The sequence below is a fragment of the Schistocerca americana genome, chromosome 5 (genome assembly GCF_021461395.2).
Source record: "Schistocerca americana isolate TAMUIC-IGC-003095 chromosome 5, iqSchAmer2.1, whole genome shotgun sequence".
Lineage (NCBI taxonomy): Eukaryota > Metazoa > Arthropoda > Insecta > Orthoptera > Acrididae > Schistocerca > Schistocerca americana.
In genome coordinates, this window is record NC_060123.1 from 313004703 (window position 1) to 313023690 (window position 18988).

General features: G+C 43.2%; 1 protein-coding gene and 1 non-coding gene across 2 annotated transcripts in view; one reads left to right on the top strand and one right to left on the bottom strand.

Annotated features, from left to right (window-relative positions):
• LOC124616336 (integrin alpha-9-like) overlaps positions 1–18988 on the top strand; it is a 180685-nt gene that overhangs the window by 42153 nt on the left and 119544 nt on the right. Inside the window, exons 5-7 of the mRNA XM_047144643.1 lie at positions 11192–11277; positions 17031–17079; positions 17170–17277. Coding sequence (XP_047000599.1) covers positions 11192–11277; positions 17031–17079; positions 17170–17277 — 243 coding nt within the window. The remainder of the gene's footprint in view (positions 1–11191; positions 11278–17030; positions 17080–17169; positions 17278–18988) is intronic.
• On the bottom strand, positions 8584–8658 carry Trnas-cga. The gene has a single exon. It is a non-coding gene; the product is annotated as a tRNA-Ser (tRNA).

The window sequence follows — 18988 nt, forward strand, 5'->3', positions numbered from 1 at the left end:
AACAAACAATACGCACCGCAGAAGAACGTTGCAGCGATACACCCGCCATCTAAAGCCTAATAACTCAGAAGCGGCTGAAAGGTTGTCAGTCGAAATATCGGAACATGAGTTAAAAATGTCTCGGATGCACACCCGAAAAATTATGGAATGTTCGATCCACCGGGAAAATGTCAAGAAACACATCTTACCAGTTATCTAGCAGCAGCTTGAGTATCTTGAAAATTATAATACGTCAAGCAAAGTACACGACAGATACCGTACGCACACTGATCTGGCGGCCGCGTTTTCAGTGTACGAGTTCGTGTGAAGCATTTGTAGTATGCTATTTGAAAAAATAAATTTACACTAAGTGATTAGTCACCCCACGCCGAATGTCCACTTGCCCCTGTCTCCTCTTCGTGGAGAAATACTGATGTTGGATGTCTTAACGGGTCCTTCGTTTGCCTCTGGAAACTTGTCAGTGAGACGAGCTGTGACTGACTGCTGGCGATGAAAATGAGTCATCCATTTGGATTTCAACAAAGAAAGAAGGAAGGAAGATTGGCGTTTAAAGTCCCTTCGACACCGAGGTCAGTAGGGACGGAGCACAAAATCGAAATGTTTCGAGTATGGGACAGGAAATCGGCCGCGTCCTTACAAAGGAACTATCCCGGCCTAGAGCGATTTAGGAAAATCGCGGAAAACGTAAATCGGATGGCCCGAGTCGTATTTGAACCGTCGTCTTCCCGATTGCGAGTCTAGTGCGGTAACCACTAGGCCACCTCGCTCTATGGAATCCAGTGCCTGCGCTGCATGTTGCAGTTGCTGGAAAAAGGAATTGCGTAACGTACTGGGGAGAAAATCGCCACTCCATCTTCATTAAGCTGCAGTGTGAGCCTCGCGATTCGTGTCAGAGTGACTGCGGGAATAGTTATTTCCTAACAGAATAACATTTCACACGCCAATTAGCATTCAGTGATAGTATGAAGGACGATTGTTACATCGTTTCAATTTATGTCTTATGTCGAGAATAAATTCTACATATTTTCTCAGAAAATCGATTACATCTGGTAGTAAAAACTTTCCTAAGAATTTACGTAAGCAAATGAGTGTACGATTCTTTGCTGAGACGGGGATAGTGAATTACGAGGAAACAATATAAAAGCTGAAAAAATAATTTGACTGCTCGTGAGATGCGGCCCAGAAGTGTCATTGAATTAAATTGTGATCTTATAAGATCGAGTGATATTGAGCTAGCGGGACATCGAATGGTGTCACAAGGGGGTGGGGGGGGGGGGGCGGGGGAGAGGGGATACTGTTGTATGATCGATGAGTAAATATATCCATAGTTAAAGTTATAACTACGGGTGTTTTGCTACACGTTGTTAAGTGTTTCTGTTTTAGTTGCAAATGACCGTGATTGTGTTCTACCCAGAGAAACGGGAAAAGCGCTTTTAGTCGCATCAAAGTACACAAGGGTAGAGTATAGTGCATTAAAATAGGATATCTGTAAGTCTTAGCACGTATGATTTTACATTACATGGAATTAAAAAAATATCGCCAGTCCCCAAGCACCCACGCTGTTTTGAGCTGCTTATCAGCGAAAGTTTAGTGTACTTCTACAGAACATACTTAAAATACGATAAGCAATGCACAGACCAATTCGAAATTCTAATTATTGTTCACTATAGCGATATAATTTAGAAACGCGGAAATTTCAAGTTAGCATTAACCTTTATGGAAAATTTAGCTAGTTAGTGAACATAAACCAATCATTGGGAAATATAGTTCGAATCAATCATTGGGGAATTTAGTTAGGCTGTCTTGGATTATATTTCCTCTTGTTAATATTTAATTACAAACTTTACTTAGTATTATTCAGAACCATGTAAGCCTTTATCACCAGCTTCGTCTGCCAAGACTTCTGTAGTAACTTTTCTCCCGTAACAAAAATGACTGCAGCGCTGTATAGATCAACACTGTAATGTCAAGACCAAAAATTTATAGACGTGTTACTGATTACATTAATACGTCACATCCGAAAAGAAAATATTAGGGAACTTGAAACAAATTAAATTATTGAATGATTATGAAATGGAATGACACTTTGAATATAGTAGTGATGCAACCATTCATAATTTTTAAAGTCAAACATCTTTTTCAGACGACACTTAACAGCATATAACATATACTTGGTAAAACACTTGTCAGAATGCTGTCTTGTAATACATATTTTTTTATGATCTCTGCCAATCCTACGGTAACTGTACAACGACAAAACTCAAGAAATCGCAATGTAGCATCAAAACAGAGTACTAGGAATCACATGGTCACATACACGTCTTCACATACCAAAACTAATGTATAAAATGCATGTTTGAACGGTTTCAGTCATACACTCCTGGAAATTGAAATAAGAACACCGTGAATTCATTGTCCCAGGAAGGGGAAACTTTATTGACACATTCCTGGGGTCAGATACATCACACGATCACACTGACAGAACCACAGGCACATAGACACAGGCAACGGAGCATGCACAATGTCGGCACTAGTACAGTCTATATCCACCTTTCGCAGCAATGCAGGCTGCTATTCTCCCATGGAGACGATCGTAGAGATGCTGGATGTAGTCCTGTGGAACGGCTTGCCATGCCATTTCCACCTGGCGCCTCAGCTGGACCAGCGTTCGTGCTGGACGTGCAGACCGCGTGAGACGACGCTTCATCCAGTCCCAAACATGCTCAATGGGGGACAGATCCGGAGACCTTGCTGGCCAGGGTAGTTGACTTACACCTTCTAGAGCACGTTGGGTGGCACGGGATACATGCGGACGTGCATTGTCCTGTTGGAACAGCAAGTTCCCTTGCCGGTCTAGGAATGGTAGAACGATGGGTTCGATGACGGTTTGGATGTACCGTGCACTATTCAGTGTCCCCTCGACGATCCCCAGTGGTGTACGGCCAGTGTAGGCGATCGCTCCCCACACCATGATGCCGGGTGTTGGCCCTGTGTGCCTCGGTCGTATGCAGTCCTGATTGTGGCGCTCACCTGCACGGCGCCAAACACGCATACGACCATCATTGGCACCAAGGCAGAAGCGACTCTCATCGCTGAAGACGACACGTCTCCATTCGTCCCTCCATTCACGCCTGTCGCGACACCACTGGAGGCGGGCTGCACGATGTTGGGGCGTGAGCGGAAGACGGCCTAACGGTGTGCGGGACCGTAGCCCAGCTTCATGGAGACGGTTGCGAATGGTCCTCGCCGATACCCCAGGAGCAACAGTGTCCCTAATTTGCTGGGAAGTGGCGGTGCGGTCCCCTACGGCACTGCGTAGGATCCTACGGTCTTGGCGTCCATCCGTGCATCGCTGCGGTCCGGTCCCAGGTCGACGGGCATGTGCACCTTCCGCCGACCACTGGCGACAACATCGATGTACTGTGGAGACCTCACGCCCCACGTGTTGAGCAATTCGGCGGTACGTCCACCCGGCCTCCCGCATGCCCACTATACGCCCTCGCTCAAAGTCCGTCAACTGCACATACGGTTCACGTCCACGCTGTCGCGGCATGCTACCAGTGTTAAAGACTGCGATGGAGCTCCGTATGCCACGGCAAACTGGCTGACACTGACGGCGGCGGTGCACAAATGCTGCGCAGCTAGCGCCATTCGACGGCCAACACCGCGGTTCCTGGTGTGTCCGCTGTACCGTGCATGTGATCATTGCTTGTACAGCCCTCTCGCAGTGTCCGGAGCAAGTATGGTGGGTCTGACACACCGGTGTCAATGTGTTCTTTTTTCCATTTCCAGGAGTGTAGATCATCTTCACGGATTAGGGTTAAAACAGTTTAAGCCATAACTTAACATCTGTCATTACTTAAATAATGGTCACATCTTATGTGAAGAGCATGTCATGAATTCCAGTATACAACACAGGACTTTTAAAAGCAAACATACTAGTATGTTTTTGCCTTTAAAAATCCTGCGTTGTGTACTGGAATTCATGACGTACTCTACACTCAAGGCGTGGCTATTATTTAAGTAATGACGGACGTGATGAGGCTTGAACTGTTCTAACCCTAATACGTGAAGATGGTGTATCACTGAAACAGGCCAATATTTGGGTTTTACATAAAACAAGTGGATCAAACATGCCTCTTATACAGTACTTGACGCCTGATGATAGTCACATTCCAAAAATGTTTTACGAGGAGTAACGTGAACATAGGCAAAATGTGTATCACAATGATCACGAGTTTCCAGTACTAAAGCAATGTGGAGCGACTTACGGCAAGCGATACAGTGGCTGTCGAGTAGACAGGTACGACCTAAGAAGTCAGCAAATTAACAGATCAAAGATCGTACAGACAAAGACTATAGGTTGTGAATAGCAGCATAGAACCATTTCTATGTAATAATATGTTGTAAGTTATTGTAAAAGTACAACAGTGAAACGGCCATGTGCAAGGGAGGGAGTTTTTTCCCTAGTCGTGACCGAAAATACATGTACAAAGCGCACATATTCTTTACATATACATGTCATACAAACACAATACAAACCCAAACAGAGGTTTTTTTATATGCATTTGTTGGTTCACGCTTCTTTTACTTCACTACGTCATCACACTTTTTATCATCATGTATTATTATACAATGATTTCTTTTAATTAGTAGACATGGAGTCTTAAGCTCATTTATTGTACTTTTCGCGCATATGGATAGTAATATATTTTCAGATATGTGGTGTAAGTAGATTACTTGGCTTAAGTTTGTGCCCTACCACTATGTTTGGGTTTGTCCACAGCTTTTTGTATTGTGTATGACATATACATGTAAATAATATGTGCGTTTTGGTGTTTTCGGTCACGACGAGTGCAAAAAAACTCTAAGCTGAACGTTGCCATTTCACTGTTGTACTTTTATTCTACACTCCTGGAAATTGAAATAAGAACACCGTGAATTCATTGTCCCAGGAAGGGGAAACTTTATTGACACATTCCTGGGGTCAGATACATCACATGATCACACTGACAGAACCCCAGGCACATAGACACAGGCAACAGAGCATGCACAATGTCGGCACTAGTACAGTGTATATCCACCTTTCGCAGCAATGCAGGCTGCTATTCTCCCATGGAGACGATCGTAGAGATGTTGGTTGTAGTCCTGTGGAACGGCTTGCCATGCCATTTCCACCTGGCGCCTCAGTTGGACCAGCGTTCGTGCTGGACGTGCAGACCGCGTGAGACGACGCTTCATCCAGTTCCAAACATGCTCAATGGGGGACAGATCCGGAGATCTTGCTGGCCAGGGTAGTTGACTTACACCTTCTAGAGCACGTTGGGTGGCACGGGATACATGCGGACGTGCATTGTCCTGTTGGAACAGCAAGTTCCCTTGCCGGTCTAGGAATGGTAGAACGATGGGTTCGATGACGGTTTGGATGTACCGTGCACTATTCAGTGTCCCCTCGACGATCACCAGTGGTGTACGGCCAGTGTAGGAGATCGCTCCCCACACCATGATGCCGGGTGTTGGCCCTGTGTGCCTCGGTCGTATGCAGTCCTGATTGTGGCGCTCACCTGCACGGCGCCAAACACGCATACGACCATCATTGGCACCAAGGCAGAAGCGACTCTCATCGCTGAAGACGACACGTCTCCATTCTTCCCTCCATTCACGCCTGTCGCGACACCACTGGAGGCGGGCTGCACGATGTTGGGGCGTGAGCGGAAGACGGCCTAACGGTGTGCGGGACCGGAGCCCAGCTTCATGGAGACGGTTGCGAATGGTCCTCGCCGATACCCCAGGAGCAACAGTGTCCCTAATTTGCTGGGAAGTGGCGGTGCGGTCCCCTACGGCACTGCGTAGGATCCTACGGTCTTGGCGTGCATCCGTGCGTCGCTGCGGTCCGGTCCCAGGTCGACGGGCACGTGCACCTTCCGCCGACCACTGGCGACAACATCGATGTACTGTGGAGACCTCACGCCCCACGTGTTGAGCAATTCGGCGGTACGTCCACCCGGCCTCCCGCATGCCCACTATACGCCCTCGCTCAAAGTCCGTCAACTGCACATACGGTTCACGTCCACGCTGTCGCGGCATGCTACCAGTGTTAAAGACTGCGATGGAGCTCCGTATGCCACGGAAAACTGGCTGACACTGACGGCGGCGGTGCACAAATGCTGCGCAGCTAGCGCCATTCGACGGCCAACGCCGTGGTTCCTGGTGTGTCCGCTGTGCCGTGCGTGTGATCATTGCTTGTACAGCCCTCTCGCAGTGTCCGGAGCAAGTATGGTGGGTCTGACACACCGGTGTCAATGTGTTCTTTTTTCCATTTCCAGGAGTGTAACTTACGACGTAATATTAGGTACAAGTGGTTCTACGTTACTATTCACACATACAGTCTTTGTCTGTATGATATTTTGTCTATTAACTTGTTGACTTCAGATCGTACCTGTGTACTTGACACCCGGTGTATTTCCTACCATAAATCGCGATATATTGCTTTAGAACTGGAAACCTACGATCGTTGTTTCAAAAAGTTGATTATGTTCAGGTTATTCTTTGTATGCGAAGACGTGATTTTAATCTGTCGTAAGTATTTCAAGTGGCTGTTTAATTTCATAGAATCTTATGTTCTGTTTTGATGTTACATTGTGATTTATTCAGTTTTGTCGTTGTACAGTTACGTGGAGTGTGTTCAATGACCGGAACCCGTCATAATAAATATTGCAGGGCACCATTCTGTCATGCATTTTCCCAAATAAATTTTGTATGACTTTTAATACGCTAGTTCTTCCGTTGCTACGCGTATCACGTCCTCTCAGTCAGACAGCTCATTAGAAACTCCCCTACTAGCGTTCTTCTAGCTCGCTCTGCACGCCCTGCAATCGCTCCTATCCTAGATGAAGCACCTAGCTACACTCTGAGACAAAAGAAGGAAAAAACGACGCGCCAGGAAGCAATTACCTGAAAGGGACGGAAATCCTTAGATGAGATGTAAACGCACACACAAACAAATGAATACAATTTCAGAAAAAAATCGGATGATTTATTCAAAAGAAAGAGCTTCACAAGCTGAGCAAGTGAATAACGCATTGGTCCACCTTTGGCCGTAATGGAAGCACTTATTCAAAGGTTCAAATGGCTCTGAGCACTATGGGACAACATCTGCTGTCATCAGTCCCCTAGAACTTAGAACTACTTGAACCTAACTAACCTAAGGACATCATACACATCCATGCCCGAGGCAGGATTCGAACCTGCGACCGTAGCGGTTGCGCGGTTCCAGACTGAAGCGCCTAGAACCGCTCGGCCACATCGGCCGGCAGCACTTATTCGCCTTGGCATTGATTGACAGAGTTGTCGGATATCTTCGTATTGGAAATTGCGCCACATTCTGCCCAACTGAAATATTAGATTATTTATTTATTTGATGCTACCACTTACAAATGACCTGCCACCTAGTTACTAAGACAGGTCGTATGTTCTCATTATGAAATTGTACGTGTACAGAATGTGGAAGTATTTCATATTTCTTATTTGTATACGGGATTAATAATGTTGCAGACTTAAATACTTATAGACTTAAGAGCAATTAAGAAACAGAAATCTTAAAATTAAGGATTTATGAATAGAAGATAGAAATTTAGGAAGATGGAAAGAGGTTAGATCGTCAAAATCCCGTTGGAGGTCCCGGCCCATAGTGCTCCACACGCTCTCAATTGGGAAGAGATCCGGCGGCCATGCTGGCCAAGGGAGGGTTTGGCAAGCACGAAGATATGTAGCAGAATCTCTTGCCGTGTGTGTGCGGGTATCAACTTCCTGAAATATAAGCCCATGATGGCTTGGTATGAACGACAACGAGTCGGGACGTGGAATACCGTCGACGTAAGGCTGTGCTGTAAGCTGACAACCAAAGGGGTGCTGCTATGGAATGAAATGGCTCAGCAGCCCATCACTCCTGGTTGTCGGACCATATGGCGGGTGACACTCATTTTGGTATACCACTGCTGTCCGTGGCGTCTCTAGATACGTCTCTGACCCCGAATCTCATTGATTGGAGTAGAATTGTCTGTTTTCATTGATGAGCCCGCTTCGAATTGAGTCCCGGAGCGTCGACGATAATCTACGCCCCGTGTTATTGCCTTCATGGCAAACCATCCCGGGCTTACATTTCAGCAAGATAATGCCAGCCCGCTCACGAGAGTTTCTACTGCTTGTCTTCGTCCTTGCCAAACCCTACGCTGGCAAGCAAGAACGCCGGATCTCTCCCCAGTTGAAAACTTTTGGAGCATTATGGACAGCTTCTTCCAACTAGATCTGGATTTTGACGATCTAACGCGCCAGTGGTATAGAATCTGGCACGATATCCCTCAGGAGGACAGCCAACAACTCTATCAATAACTACGAAGCCGAATAATTGCTTGCATAAGGGCCAGAGGTGGACCAGCGTGTTATTGACTTGCTCAATTTCTGAAGCTCTTTCCCTTGAATAAATCATCCAATTGTTCTGACACTGTAATAATTTCAGAACGAGATTTTCACTCTGCAGCGGAGTGTGCACTGATATGAAACTTCCTGGCAGATTAAAACTGTGTGCCGGACCGAGACTCGAACTCGGGACCTTTGCCTTTCGCGGGCAAACGCTCTACCAACTGAGCTACCCAAGCACGACTCACGTCCCGTCCTCACAGCTTTACTTCCGCCAGTACCTCGTCTCCTAACTTCCAAAGGTCCCGAGTTCAAGTCCTGGTCCGGCACACAGTTTTAATCTGCCAGGAAGTTTCATTTCAGCGCTCACTCCGCTGCAGAGTGAAAATCTCATTCTGGAAACATCCCCCTAGGCTGCGGCTAAGCCACGTCTCCGCAATATCCTTTCTTTCAGGAGTGCTAGTCCTGCATGGTTCGCAGGAGAACTTCTGTGAAGTTTGGAAGGTAGGAGACGAGATACTGGCGGAAGTAAAGCTGTGAGGACGGGGTCTGAGTCGTGCTTGGGTAGCTCAGTTGGTAGAGCACTTGCCCGCGAAAGCAAAGATCCCGAGTTCGAGTCTCGGTCCGGCACACATTTTTAATGACAGGAAGTTTCACTGTAATAATTTGTTTATTCGTACATGAACATCACATCAACCGATTTCCGCCCCATGTGCATAATTTCTTCGTGGTGCGTCGTTTCTCTTTCTTCTTAGAGTGTATCTCTGTCAAATCTTAGATGAGCTCTTAATTTTTACAGTACATAGTTACTGCTTTATCTAATCCCTGACCAATATCTAATGACCATACATTTCTTGTACCGTATACATTTTTCGTGAAATAACAATTTTTACAAACCTTAAACTGTGACCTACTCTGATGCGTGTGTCACGAGAAATTTCTTTCTTTTCCGTAATGCTTATGTGGAGCATACAACAGAGGCAATCTACTCTCCACAAACTTAAAAAAGGTACTCAAGTTTAAACGTGATTGCACCTACAGCGTCACACACTGAGAGACAACCACTACCATGAATATACAGGTAAGCAAGCGGATGTCTGTTCTAATAGCAAGCAACAGCCAGCAGACTTTTTACTATGAATGAATACGGATATTGTACAACCACTGTGACGAGGTAGATTATATTTCCAGCCAAATATCGTAAAAAAAGTTTCTTTCTTTACTTACTTGAAAAAAGGCGTGAAGATACGCTGCTCTCTGGAAAAGGAAGTAACAGTTGGTTATACGTAAGTGCATCGTGTTCCTGCCACTCGAAAAGAACTACGTTCACTTCCGCAGCAAACTCGAAATCCTAGATTCATTTCTCTGTGCGTGAATTTTTTCAGAATTGCAGGCTGCAGTCTGGACACTAGGAAATAGTACTTTTCAGTAGCATACACTGTATTACAGTGTAGAATGAATTACAAGACACAACTTTACAATTTCGAGTGACTTTTTTCAATGTCCTACTCTATTCACAACTACAGAAATTCTACATCATTGTTATACCTCTAAATGATAGAAAATTATACATTTTTGTAAGGTCACCGAGCGCTAATAAACAAACTGTCGCTCATTCTCTTCTCTATTTGTCTCTTTCTTTCTATCTCACTCTCTCACAAGTTTTTTTTCCGACCGCAACTAGATGGCACTCCCATCGTTTTCTCGGATGGTCTCCTTCATAATACATGAAAGAGACGTGGAAATACCGGAAGGTTTCAGATTGATTATGTAATGGTGAGACAGAGATTTCGGGACCAATTTTAAATTGTAAGACGTTTACAAGTGCAGATGTGAGCTCTTACCACAATGTATTGTTTATGAAGCGCAAATTAAACTGAAGAAATTGCAAAAAGCTAGGAAATTAAGGAGATGGGACTGGATAAACTGAAAGACCAGAGGTTACTAAGAGTTTCAGAGGGAGCATTTGGCAACGATTGACTAGAACAGATGAAATGAATGGAGTAGAATATTAATAGGTAGTTTTGAGGGATGAAATAACTCAACAGCAGTTTTTTTAGCAGCATGAAAACAAAAACTAATTATTACCTTGCACTCCCCTAATTCCTGCCTAGCTCACAAAATAAAATATTTAAATTTAGACTATAATTTTTATCGCACTGAGAAGATATCTCCATCTCCTACGGTAATATACACGCAGATTACGACTCAAATTCGATAATTCTCACCATAGGAAAGAAAACTGACACGTAAAAGTGGTACTCTACACAGTGAATTCATGAGCGTGGTTTGGTTTCTCCAGATCATCTGATTTTCACCCAGTCGTGCAAATGCTGGATGCTGTTGATACATGTGAACGTTCACTGAACGGAACACCAAATAAATGAAAGCATGAATATATAAGAGCATTTGTGGGTATCGCTGCAAGATAGATACGTCAGTATCTCCCTCCACAACGCTCCCATCACGTCGTGCAGTCCATGCTCCGACGTTTAACTGCTGTTTTGAGGGCCTGTGGAGGAGCGACGCGCTATTAACATCACATCCAGCGACTTTCCATGATATTCTGACACTAAGTGCGTATTATGCTTATGAAACTGTGATTTCAGGAAGAAAACTATCTTCTGTACTTCTTTTAATTTCTTTATATCTATGGCCTTTTGTTTATGATGTGAAATACAATGCAATATGATTTTTTTCTATGGCCATGTGTGTTAGTGTTATCTGAGATTAAATTTGTTGTTTGCCCATGCACGATGTTTTCCAATTGCAGATCACCTTGGACACAGTGTGTCTGGGAGTTCTACTCACGCCTATTACGCCAACGGTCAAGCGGGCGTTTCCGTACTCATTACGCAGGTTAGTATTCGTTTATATTCTTACCGTATCTGTGGTTATGATTAAACGAGAGTACACAGTCACACCGGCTATCCAAAATGTTCCGAGACTGATTTTATTCCTTTGTATAGGAGACGTCAGCGCAGTAACTACGGAAATAGCTTGCACCAACAACTGTAAACAGCTTATTTTCAGTCGACCAGTCAGTCTTTCGCAGGCAATGTTAGGTAGTGGACGTATAGAGTTTCAATGTTGTTGCCTTACAAATTTTAATAGTGTAACTTCTCTAAATCAATAGTTCAAGACATTCTCGAGGATGTTTTGAAGAAGGGGAAAAGTGTCCAAAATCTGTCCTGCACACATTGTCTCCTGGGGAAAAGAAGAAGCGACGCGTCGACGCCTTCAACGACCTGATCGAAATGCATAATATGGGCAATTCTTTTCTGAAAAAAAAAATTACAGGTGAAGAGTCTTGGTGTTATCAACACGAACCTACCGCAAAACAACAAGGTACAGAAATTTATATGAAGGGTCGACGTTTTGACGATACGACCGACATTCAAGCCAGTGTCATGAGCGAGTTGAACAACATCCCAAAGAAGGGCTTTTCTGACAGTTCCAAATAGTTGTATGAACGCTCTGTGGTTTATACTCAAGTGGGGAGAGATTACGTAGAACACCTCAAGCATTAAAACCACCATACAAAGTTTTTTCTATTTTTTATTAACAGAGTCTCTAAACTTTTTGGACTGGACGTGTATATCCACTTACAAGTATACAATTAAAGGGTAATTTCGTTTACATGAATTAAATACAATACTGTAGACAAAGAGAACGAAAGGAAGCGGCGACATTGCTGTATGTGCGTCATGTTGTTAGATGGAGTTAGTGAACAGGACCTAAATTATTACCCAACTTAATGTTAAACATTCCATCGCATTTGAAATTTCTGCTACTAATTTTTATGGAGATAGCAACTCGCTGTTACAGCTGCAAATTGTTGAGGGATAAGTAAGTTGTTATTTAAAACAAGGATAATACAATGCTGCACTAAGAACTGGTAAAGTTCTCAACCTCCCCTTCCGCCCCTCTCCCCCCCCCCTTCTACCGTACCATGGACCTTGCCGTTGGTGGGGAGGCTTGCGTGCGTCACCGATACTTATATCCGTAGCAGGTGTAACCAAAACGGTGGGGTATCTGTTGAGAGGCCAGACACATGTGTTGTTCCTGAAGAGGGGCATCAGCTTTTTCAGTAGTTGCAAGGGTAGTTGTCTGGAGGATTGTAACAACGGAAACGCTCTTGCTGAGCTGGTTCTGTGAACGGCTGAAAGCAAGGAAAAACTAAGCCGTAATTTTTCCCGAGGGCGTACAGCTCTGCTGTATGGCTAAATGACAATGACTTCATCTTGGGTAAAATATTCCGGAGGTAAAATAGTCCCTCATTCAGATCTCTTGGCGTTCTACGGATCGGAACATGGAATGTTAGATCCCTTAATTGGACACATAGGTCAGAAAATTTAAGAAGGAAATGGATAGGTTAAAGTTGGATATTGTAGGAATTAGTGAACTTCGATGGCAGGAGGAACAGGATTTCTGATCAGGTGAATGCAGGTTTATAAATTCAGAATCAAATAGGAGTAATGCAGGAGTAGGTTTAATAGTGAATAAGAGAATAGGAATGCGAGTTAAGGTACAATAAACACCATAGTGAATGCATTATAGTAGCCATAATAGACACGAAGACTACACCACCACAGTAGACAAGTTTATATGCCAAACATCTCCGCAGATAATGAAGAAATTGAAGAAATGTATGATGAGACAAAAAAAATTATTCAGATAGTTAAGTGAGATTAAAATTTAATAATGATGAGGGGCTGGAAGTCGATAGTAAGAAAAGGAAGAGGAAAGAAATTAGCAGGGGAATACGAACTGGGTAAAGGAAAGAAAGAGGAAGCCGCCTGGTAGAATTTTGCACAAAACATAGTTTAATTGCCGCTAACACTTGGTTTATGGAACATGAAAGGAAATTGCATAAGTGAAAGAGACGTGGAAACACCGGAAGGTTTTAGATTGATTATGTAATGGTGAGACAGAGATTTCGGAACCAGATTTTAAATTGTAAGACGTTTACAAGTGCAGATGTGTACTCTTACCACAATATATTGTTCATGAAGCGTAAATTAAGCTGAAGAAATTGCAAAAAGCTAGGAAATTAAGGAGATGGGATCTGTATAAACTGAAAGAGCAGAGGCTGTTAAGAGTTTCAGACGGGGCGTTTTGAGGGATGAAGTAGTGAAGGCAGCAGAGGATCAAATAGGTGAAAAGACCAGGCCTAATAGAAAGCCTTGTTAAGCACAGGACATATTGAATTTCATTGATGGATAGAGGAAATATAAAAATGCAGCAAATGAATCAAGAGAAAGGGAATACAAATGTCTAAAAAAGGAAGTGAAAAATGGGTAAACAGGAGTGACCAGAGGAGAAGTGTAGGAATTTAGAGGCATAATTCACCAAGGGGGAGGTAGATACCGCCTACAGGAAAATTAAAGAGGCCTTTTGGGAAAAAGAGAAGCTGCTATATGAATATCAAGAGCTCAGTTGGAAAACCAGTCCTAAGCAATGAAAGGAAAGCTAAAAGGTGGAAGGAGTATATAGAGGCTCTAAACAAGGGAGGTGTACTTGAAGGCAATGTTGTAGCACTAGAAGAGGACGTAGATGAGATGAGAGATTTTGACAGAGCACTAAAAGACCTAAGTCTAAACACATCCTGCGAGCAGACGACATTCGGTCAGAGCTACTGATAGCTTCGGGAGATCCAGCCACGACAAAACTCTTCTGGCTGGTGTGCAAGGTATATGAGACAGGCGAAATGCCCTCAGACTTCAAGAAGAATATAAAAATTCCAATTCCAAAGAAAGCAGTTGCTGACAGGTTTGAGTATTATCAAAATCTCAGTTTAATAAGTCATGGTTGCAAAATACTAACACGAATTCTTTACAGAAGAATAAGAAAGTTAGTAGAAGCCGACCTCGGGGAAGACTGGTTTGGATTCCGGGGAAATGTAGGAACACGCGAGGCAATACTGACCCAACGACTTCTCTTAGGACATAGGTTAAGGAAAGGCAAACCTACGTTTATAGCGCTTCTAGACTTAGAGAAAGCTTTTGACAACGTTGACTGGGATATTATCTTTGAAATTCTGAAGGTAACAGGGGTAAAATACAGGGACCGAAAAGCTATTTACAACCTCTACTGAAACCAGACGGCAGTTATAAGAGTCGATGGGCATGAAAGGGAAGCAGTTGTGGAGGGAGTGAGACAGGGTTGTATCCTATTCCCGATGTTATTCAATCTGTACGTTGAGCAGGCAATAAAGTACACCAAAGGAAAATTTGGAGTAGGAAATAAAGTCCAGGTAGAAAAAATAAGAACTCTGAGGTTGGCCGATTGCATTGTAATTCTGTCAGAGACTTGGAGGAGCAGTTGAACGGAATGGGCAGTGTCTTGAAAGGAGGATATAAGATGAACATCTACAAATGGAAAACAAGGATGATAGAATATAGTTGAATGAAATCAGATGATGCTGAAGAAATTAGATTAGGAAACGAGATACTTAACGTAGCAGATGAGTTATGCCATTTAGGCAAGGAAATAACTGATGAAGTAGAGAGGATTGAAATGTAGAGTGGCAGTACCAAGAAAACCGATTGAAAAACTGAAATTTGTTAACAGCGAATATAGGATTAAGAGTTAGGAAGTCTTTTCTGAAAGTTTTTGCATGGGGAGTAGCTGTGTATGGAAGTGAAACCTGTACGATAAACAGTTTAGGCAAGAAGAGAATAGAAGCTTCTAAAATGTGGTGCTACAGAAGAATGCTGACGATTAAACTGTTGGATCATGTAACTAATAAGGAGATACTGAATAGAATTGGGAAGAAAAGAAATTTGTGGCACAACCTGACTAGATCGGTTGATAGGACACATACTGAGACATAGAGGGAACACTTTTTATGTTGGAGGGAAGTGAAGGGGGTAACAATCGTAGAAAGAGACCGAGAGATGAACACAGTAAGCAGATTCAGGAACATATAGATTGCAGTAGTTATTCGTAGATGAAGAGACTTGTACGGGATAAAGAGGTATGGAGAGCTGCCTCAAACGATTCATCGGACTGAACACTATAACAACAAAAAGGTAAGGACGGTGACGTGTTTCTTATCATGAAGCACACCAGACGTGATTTCAACGTGGGTGGTTCATCACTTGCAACGTACTCCTCAACGCGATTTGCGACCGCAGCGTTCTCCTGTAACCGCCGACTGTCGGCTTTATCTGGCTCCCAAAATCACAAATTTTGTTTACGAAGAAAGCTACGATGATCCCGTTAGCGATCGCCGATGTCGAGCATAGAAAATAGCGAAGAAGATTGTAGGCACAGCGATAGACTGGACAACGAATTGTTACTCATATTTAAACATTTGTTTTCGAAATCCTTTCAAATTATTTTCAAATAAGGGGCAGTGTTTATCGTGGTAGTTGTTACATTTAATATTACACGAACACTGCTCCTCTTTCACGGCATCTACCAAAACGCACATTTCCTCATTTATCCACACTATAGCTATGTTAACCCTCTGCAATATACACTATACTGGCATGTTCTTAATACGGAAGAACGGAGAACGCTCATATTTATACCTCATATAAAATATTTCAGAAAGTCCCAGAATATAATAATTACAAAATATGAAGGTGAATAAAGAATATTTGCAGAAAGCGGATAGAAATCGGCAACTTTTTCATCCCAGTTCACCTCTCAGTCCACTAAACTAAAGCTAGTAGATGTAATTTAAACATTTGTCTTTATTCTTACAATGTCCTGGAGGACTTAACCACCGATACATCATTAAGTGACATTTAACTATAACGATTAGTACCAAAAGTCAGGCGATTATGATAAATCTTGAAACTTCATTTTCTTACAGCACTCAAGTTATAGAACGAAAAGCACCATATACGAAAAACATTTAACCACCAATATGTCGTTTCCCATCATTTTATTAACAATGACATTACAAAAACGACTCGTTTTTGAGAAATCCTCAACGTTTCGGTGTTCTGACACAACATGTAACCATAGAAAGTAAGTTATAATACAAAAAGCAAAAGACTTCAACTGCAAATGACGTAAACCGATGTGGCGCCCCTTAAGTTTTGCTTGTGATGTAAATACTATATTACATCTCATTGATCATGTGCCTATCTTCTAAGCAAAAATCCGGCGTGTTTGATTCTATCTTTGACGCTTGGGTGTGCCTTGAAATGTGAAAGTTCACGCTGTGACGTCCCAAGACTCGACCAAGTCCATGTATCCGCTTAATTTCACGTCCCATATGAGGACGGCTCAAGTGTAATTGGCAGAAAAGTCTGATTTCTGGGCCAATGAAAACCACCGCACTTTTCTAGAAGAAAAGTTTCTGTTTTTGCATTTGAATGCTTTTGACCACTGTTTGGCTAACAAAATTGCTATACTTCACTCTACAGAAATTGAACATATGCAGTGCATAGGCAAGCAAGGTATTTTCCAGTGGCGCAAAATGTGAGTTATCTGTAACCATTATACTTCGAATTGTTACCATAGGCAAAGCAATGCTGGCATAATGACATCAATGACTATCGTTTCAGCCATAGGATAGCCCTATTATTATTTACATACTTCACTTTGCAAAAATGATTTTCTTGAGGCGCAGTCTTGTCTTTTCTTTTTTGCAGGAAGGACAAGAACTAGTTATAGGTGCTCCAGGATTCGACTTGTCTGTAGGTATGATCCTTTTTATAATTTATCAATTTCGTTATTTAGACTGTAAGGAATCCAAGTGAAGATCTGACTACTTCCTTTTGTCAATTTTAGGAACCATTCTGCGGTACCGTATAGATGAGAATGGCAACCTAGACGATGGAATAATTGCAGGAATTCAACCTTGTCAAGAGAAAGGAATACTGGGCAACGAATATGGAGGTGAGTACACAAGTAAAATAATGTGGTTATGAGAAAATCTGAACGGCGTGTATAAATGTTATTCGTTTCATTGCACTGTTGATGACTGGAGAATATGCAGTGCAAATGGCTGCAAGAAAAATTTGTAATTAGACACAAAGAGTGCTTTGTTGTTTTTCAGAAACATTCGAAAATTAACTGCACAGATCTATAGTCTGAGGAATACTCGTAGTGCTGCAGTGGCCATATACATCATAGTGAAGAATAACTAAGAAATGTTGCACGTCTTATCATAGATACACTACTTGACATTTGCTAAGCAATAGCCACACTGTTGCACAGGAATAATCACAGGCAATGATGGGCGACACGAAACACTATACATACATAATAGAGGTGGAATGGCATATTTATAAAGAAAAATGGTAAAGATTTCATCACATGGGAAAGCAGGATAACACACGTAAGTAACGTTCATGTTTGACACAGATCAGACTCCCAACATTAAGGGCAATATCGGGCTCTCGGTAGGACATAAGCCCTTCTCGGGCATTAATGCACATTTTGCACTTGTTATTCATACTCCTGCCAAACTATTCAAATGGTTCAAATGGCTCTAAGCATTATGGGACTTAACATCTGAGGTCATCAGTCCCCTAGACTTAGAACTACTTAAACCTAACTAATCTAAGGACATCACACACATCCATGCCCGAGGTAGGATTCGAACCTGCAACCGTAGCAGCAGCGCGGTTCCGGACTGAAGCGCCTAGGACCGCTCGGCCACAGCGGCCGGCCTACCAAACTATTGAGGAGTCCTTGTTTTTTTTTTCACTTTTCGCACGATTCGGGGTGGGGGTGTTTGTGAGAAACACGTCCATCAAGAGCATCCCAGGCATTATCTATAGAGTTCATGTCCAGGTAGTACGTGGGCCATTTCACGCATTCAGTATCTTCACTTTCCAGTGTGTCCGGCACCTCAGTGGTCATATGTGGGCCGGCATTGTCGTCAATAGCCGGCACCCGTGCCGAGCAGTTCTAGGTGCTTCAGTCCGGAACCGCGCGACTGCTACGTTCGCAGGTTCGAAACTTGCCTCCGGCATGGATGTGTATGATGTCCTTAGGTTAGTTAGGTTTAAATCGTTCTAAGTTCTAGGGGACTGATGAGCTCAGATGCTAAGTCCCATAGTGCTCAGAGCCATTTGAACCACATTGTCGTCAATAATCAGGAGGTCGGGATCTACCGCACTTCTAAACAGACGGAGACCATCCAGAATGATCTCCCTGCAATACCGCTGAGTTGTATTGGTACTTCGCGCAAATATATGAGGTGGTGTTCGGCCATAATGCCTTCCCATACCATAACGCCTAGACCATACCGATGACGTCCATGAACATTCTGTGTTGTGTAACGTATTCCCGTCTCTCTCCACATCAACTGATGGCAAGAGTCACTTGCCACAGTGAAGCAGGATTCGTTGGAGAACATCGCTCTGGGCCACTGTTGCTGTCCCTAACAGCATGCTCCCTACACCAACTAACTCTTTCCCGACGATCGTTTGCTTGGTGTGGGATGCACTTAACAGGCTTCCGAACATACAAACCATCCTGATTTAATCGCCATGAAATGGCTTTGACAGAGATACGCGTACCGGTAGCAGTTGCAAGGTTTGCAGCGATCAGTCTAGGATTGAGATATCTGTTCCTTTTCGCAAGGGCTGCGTATCGATCC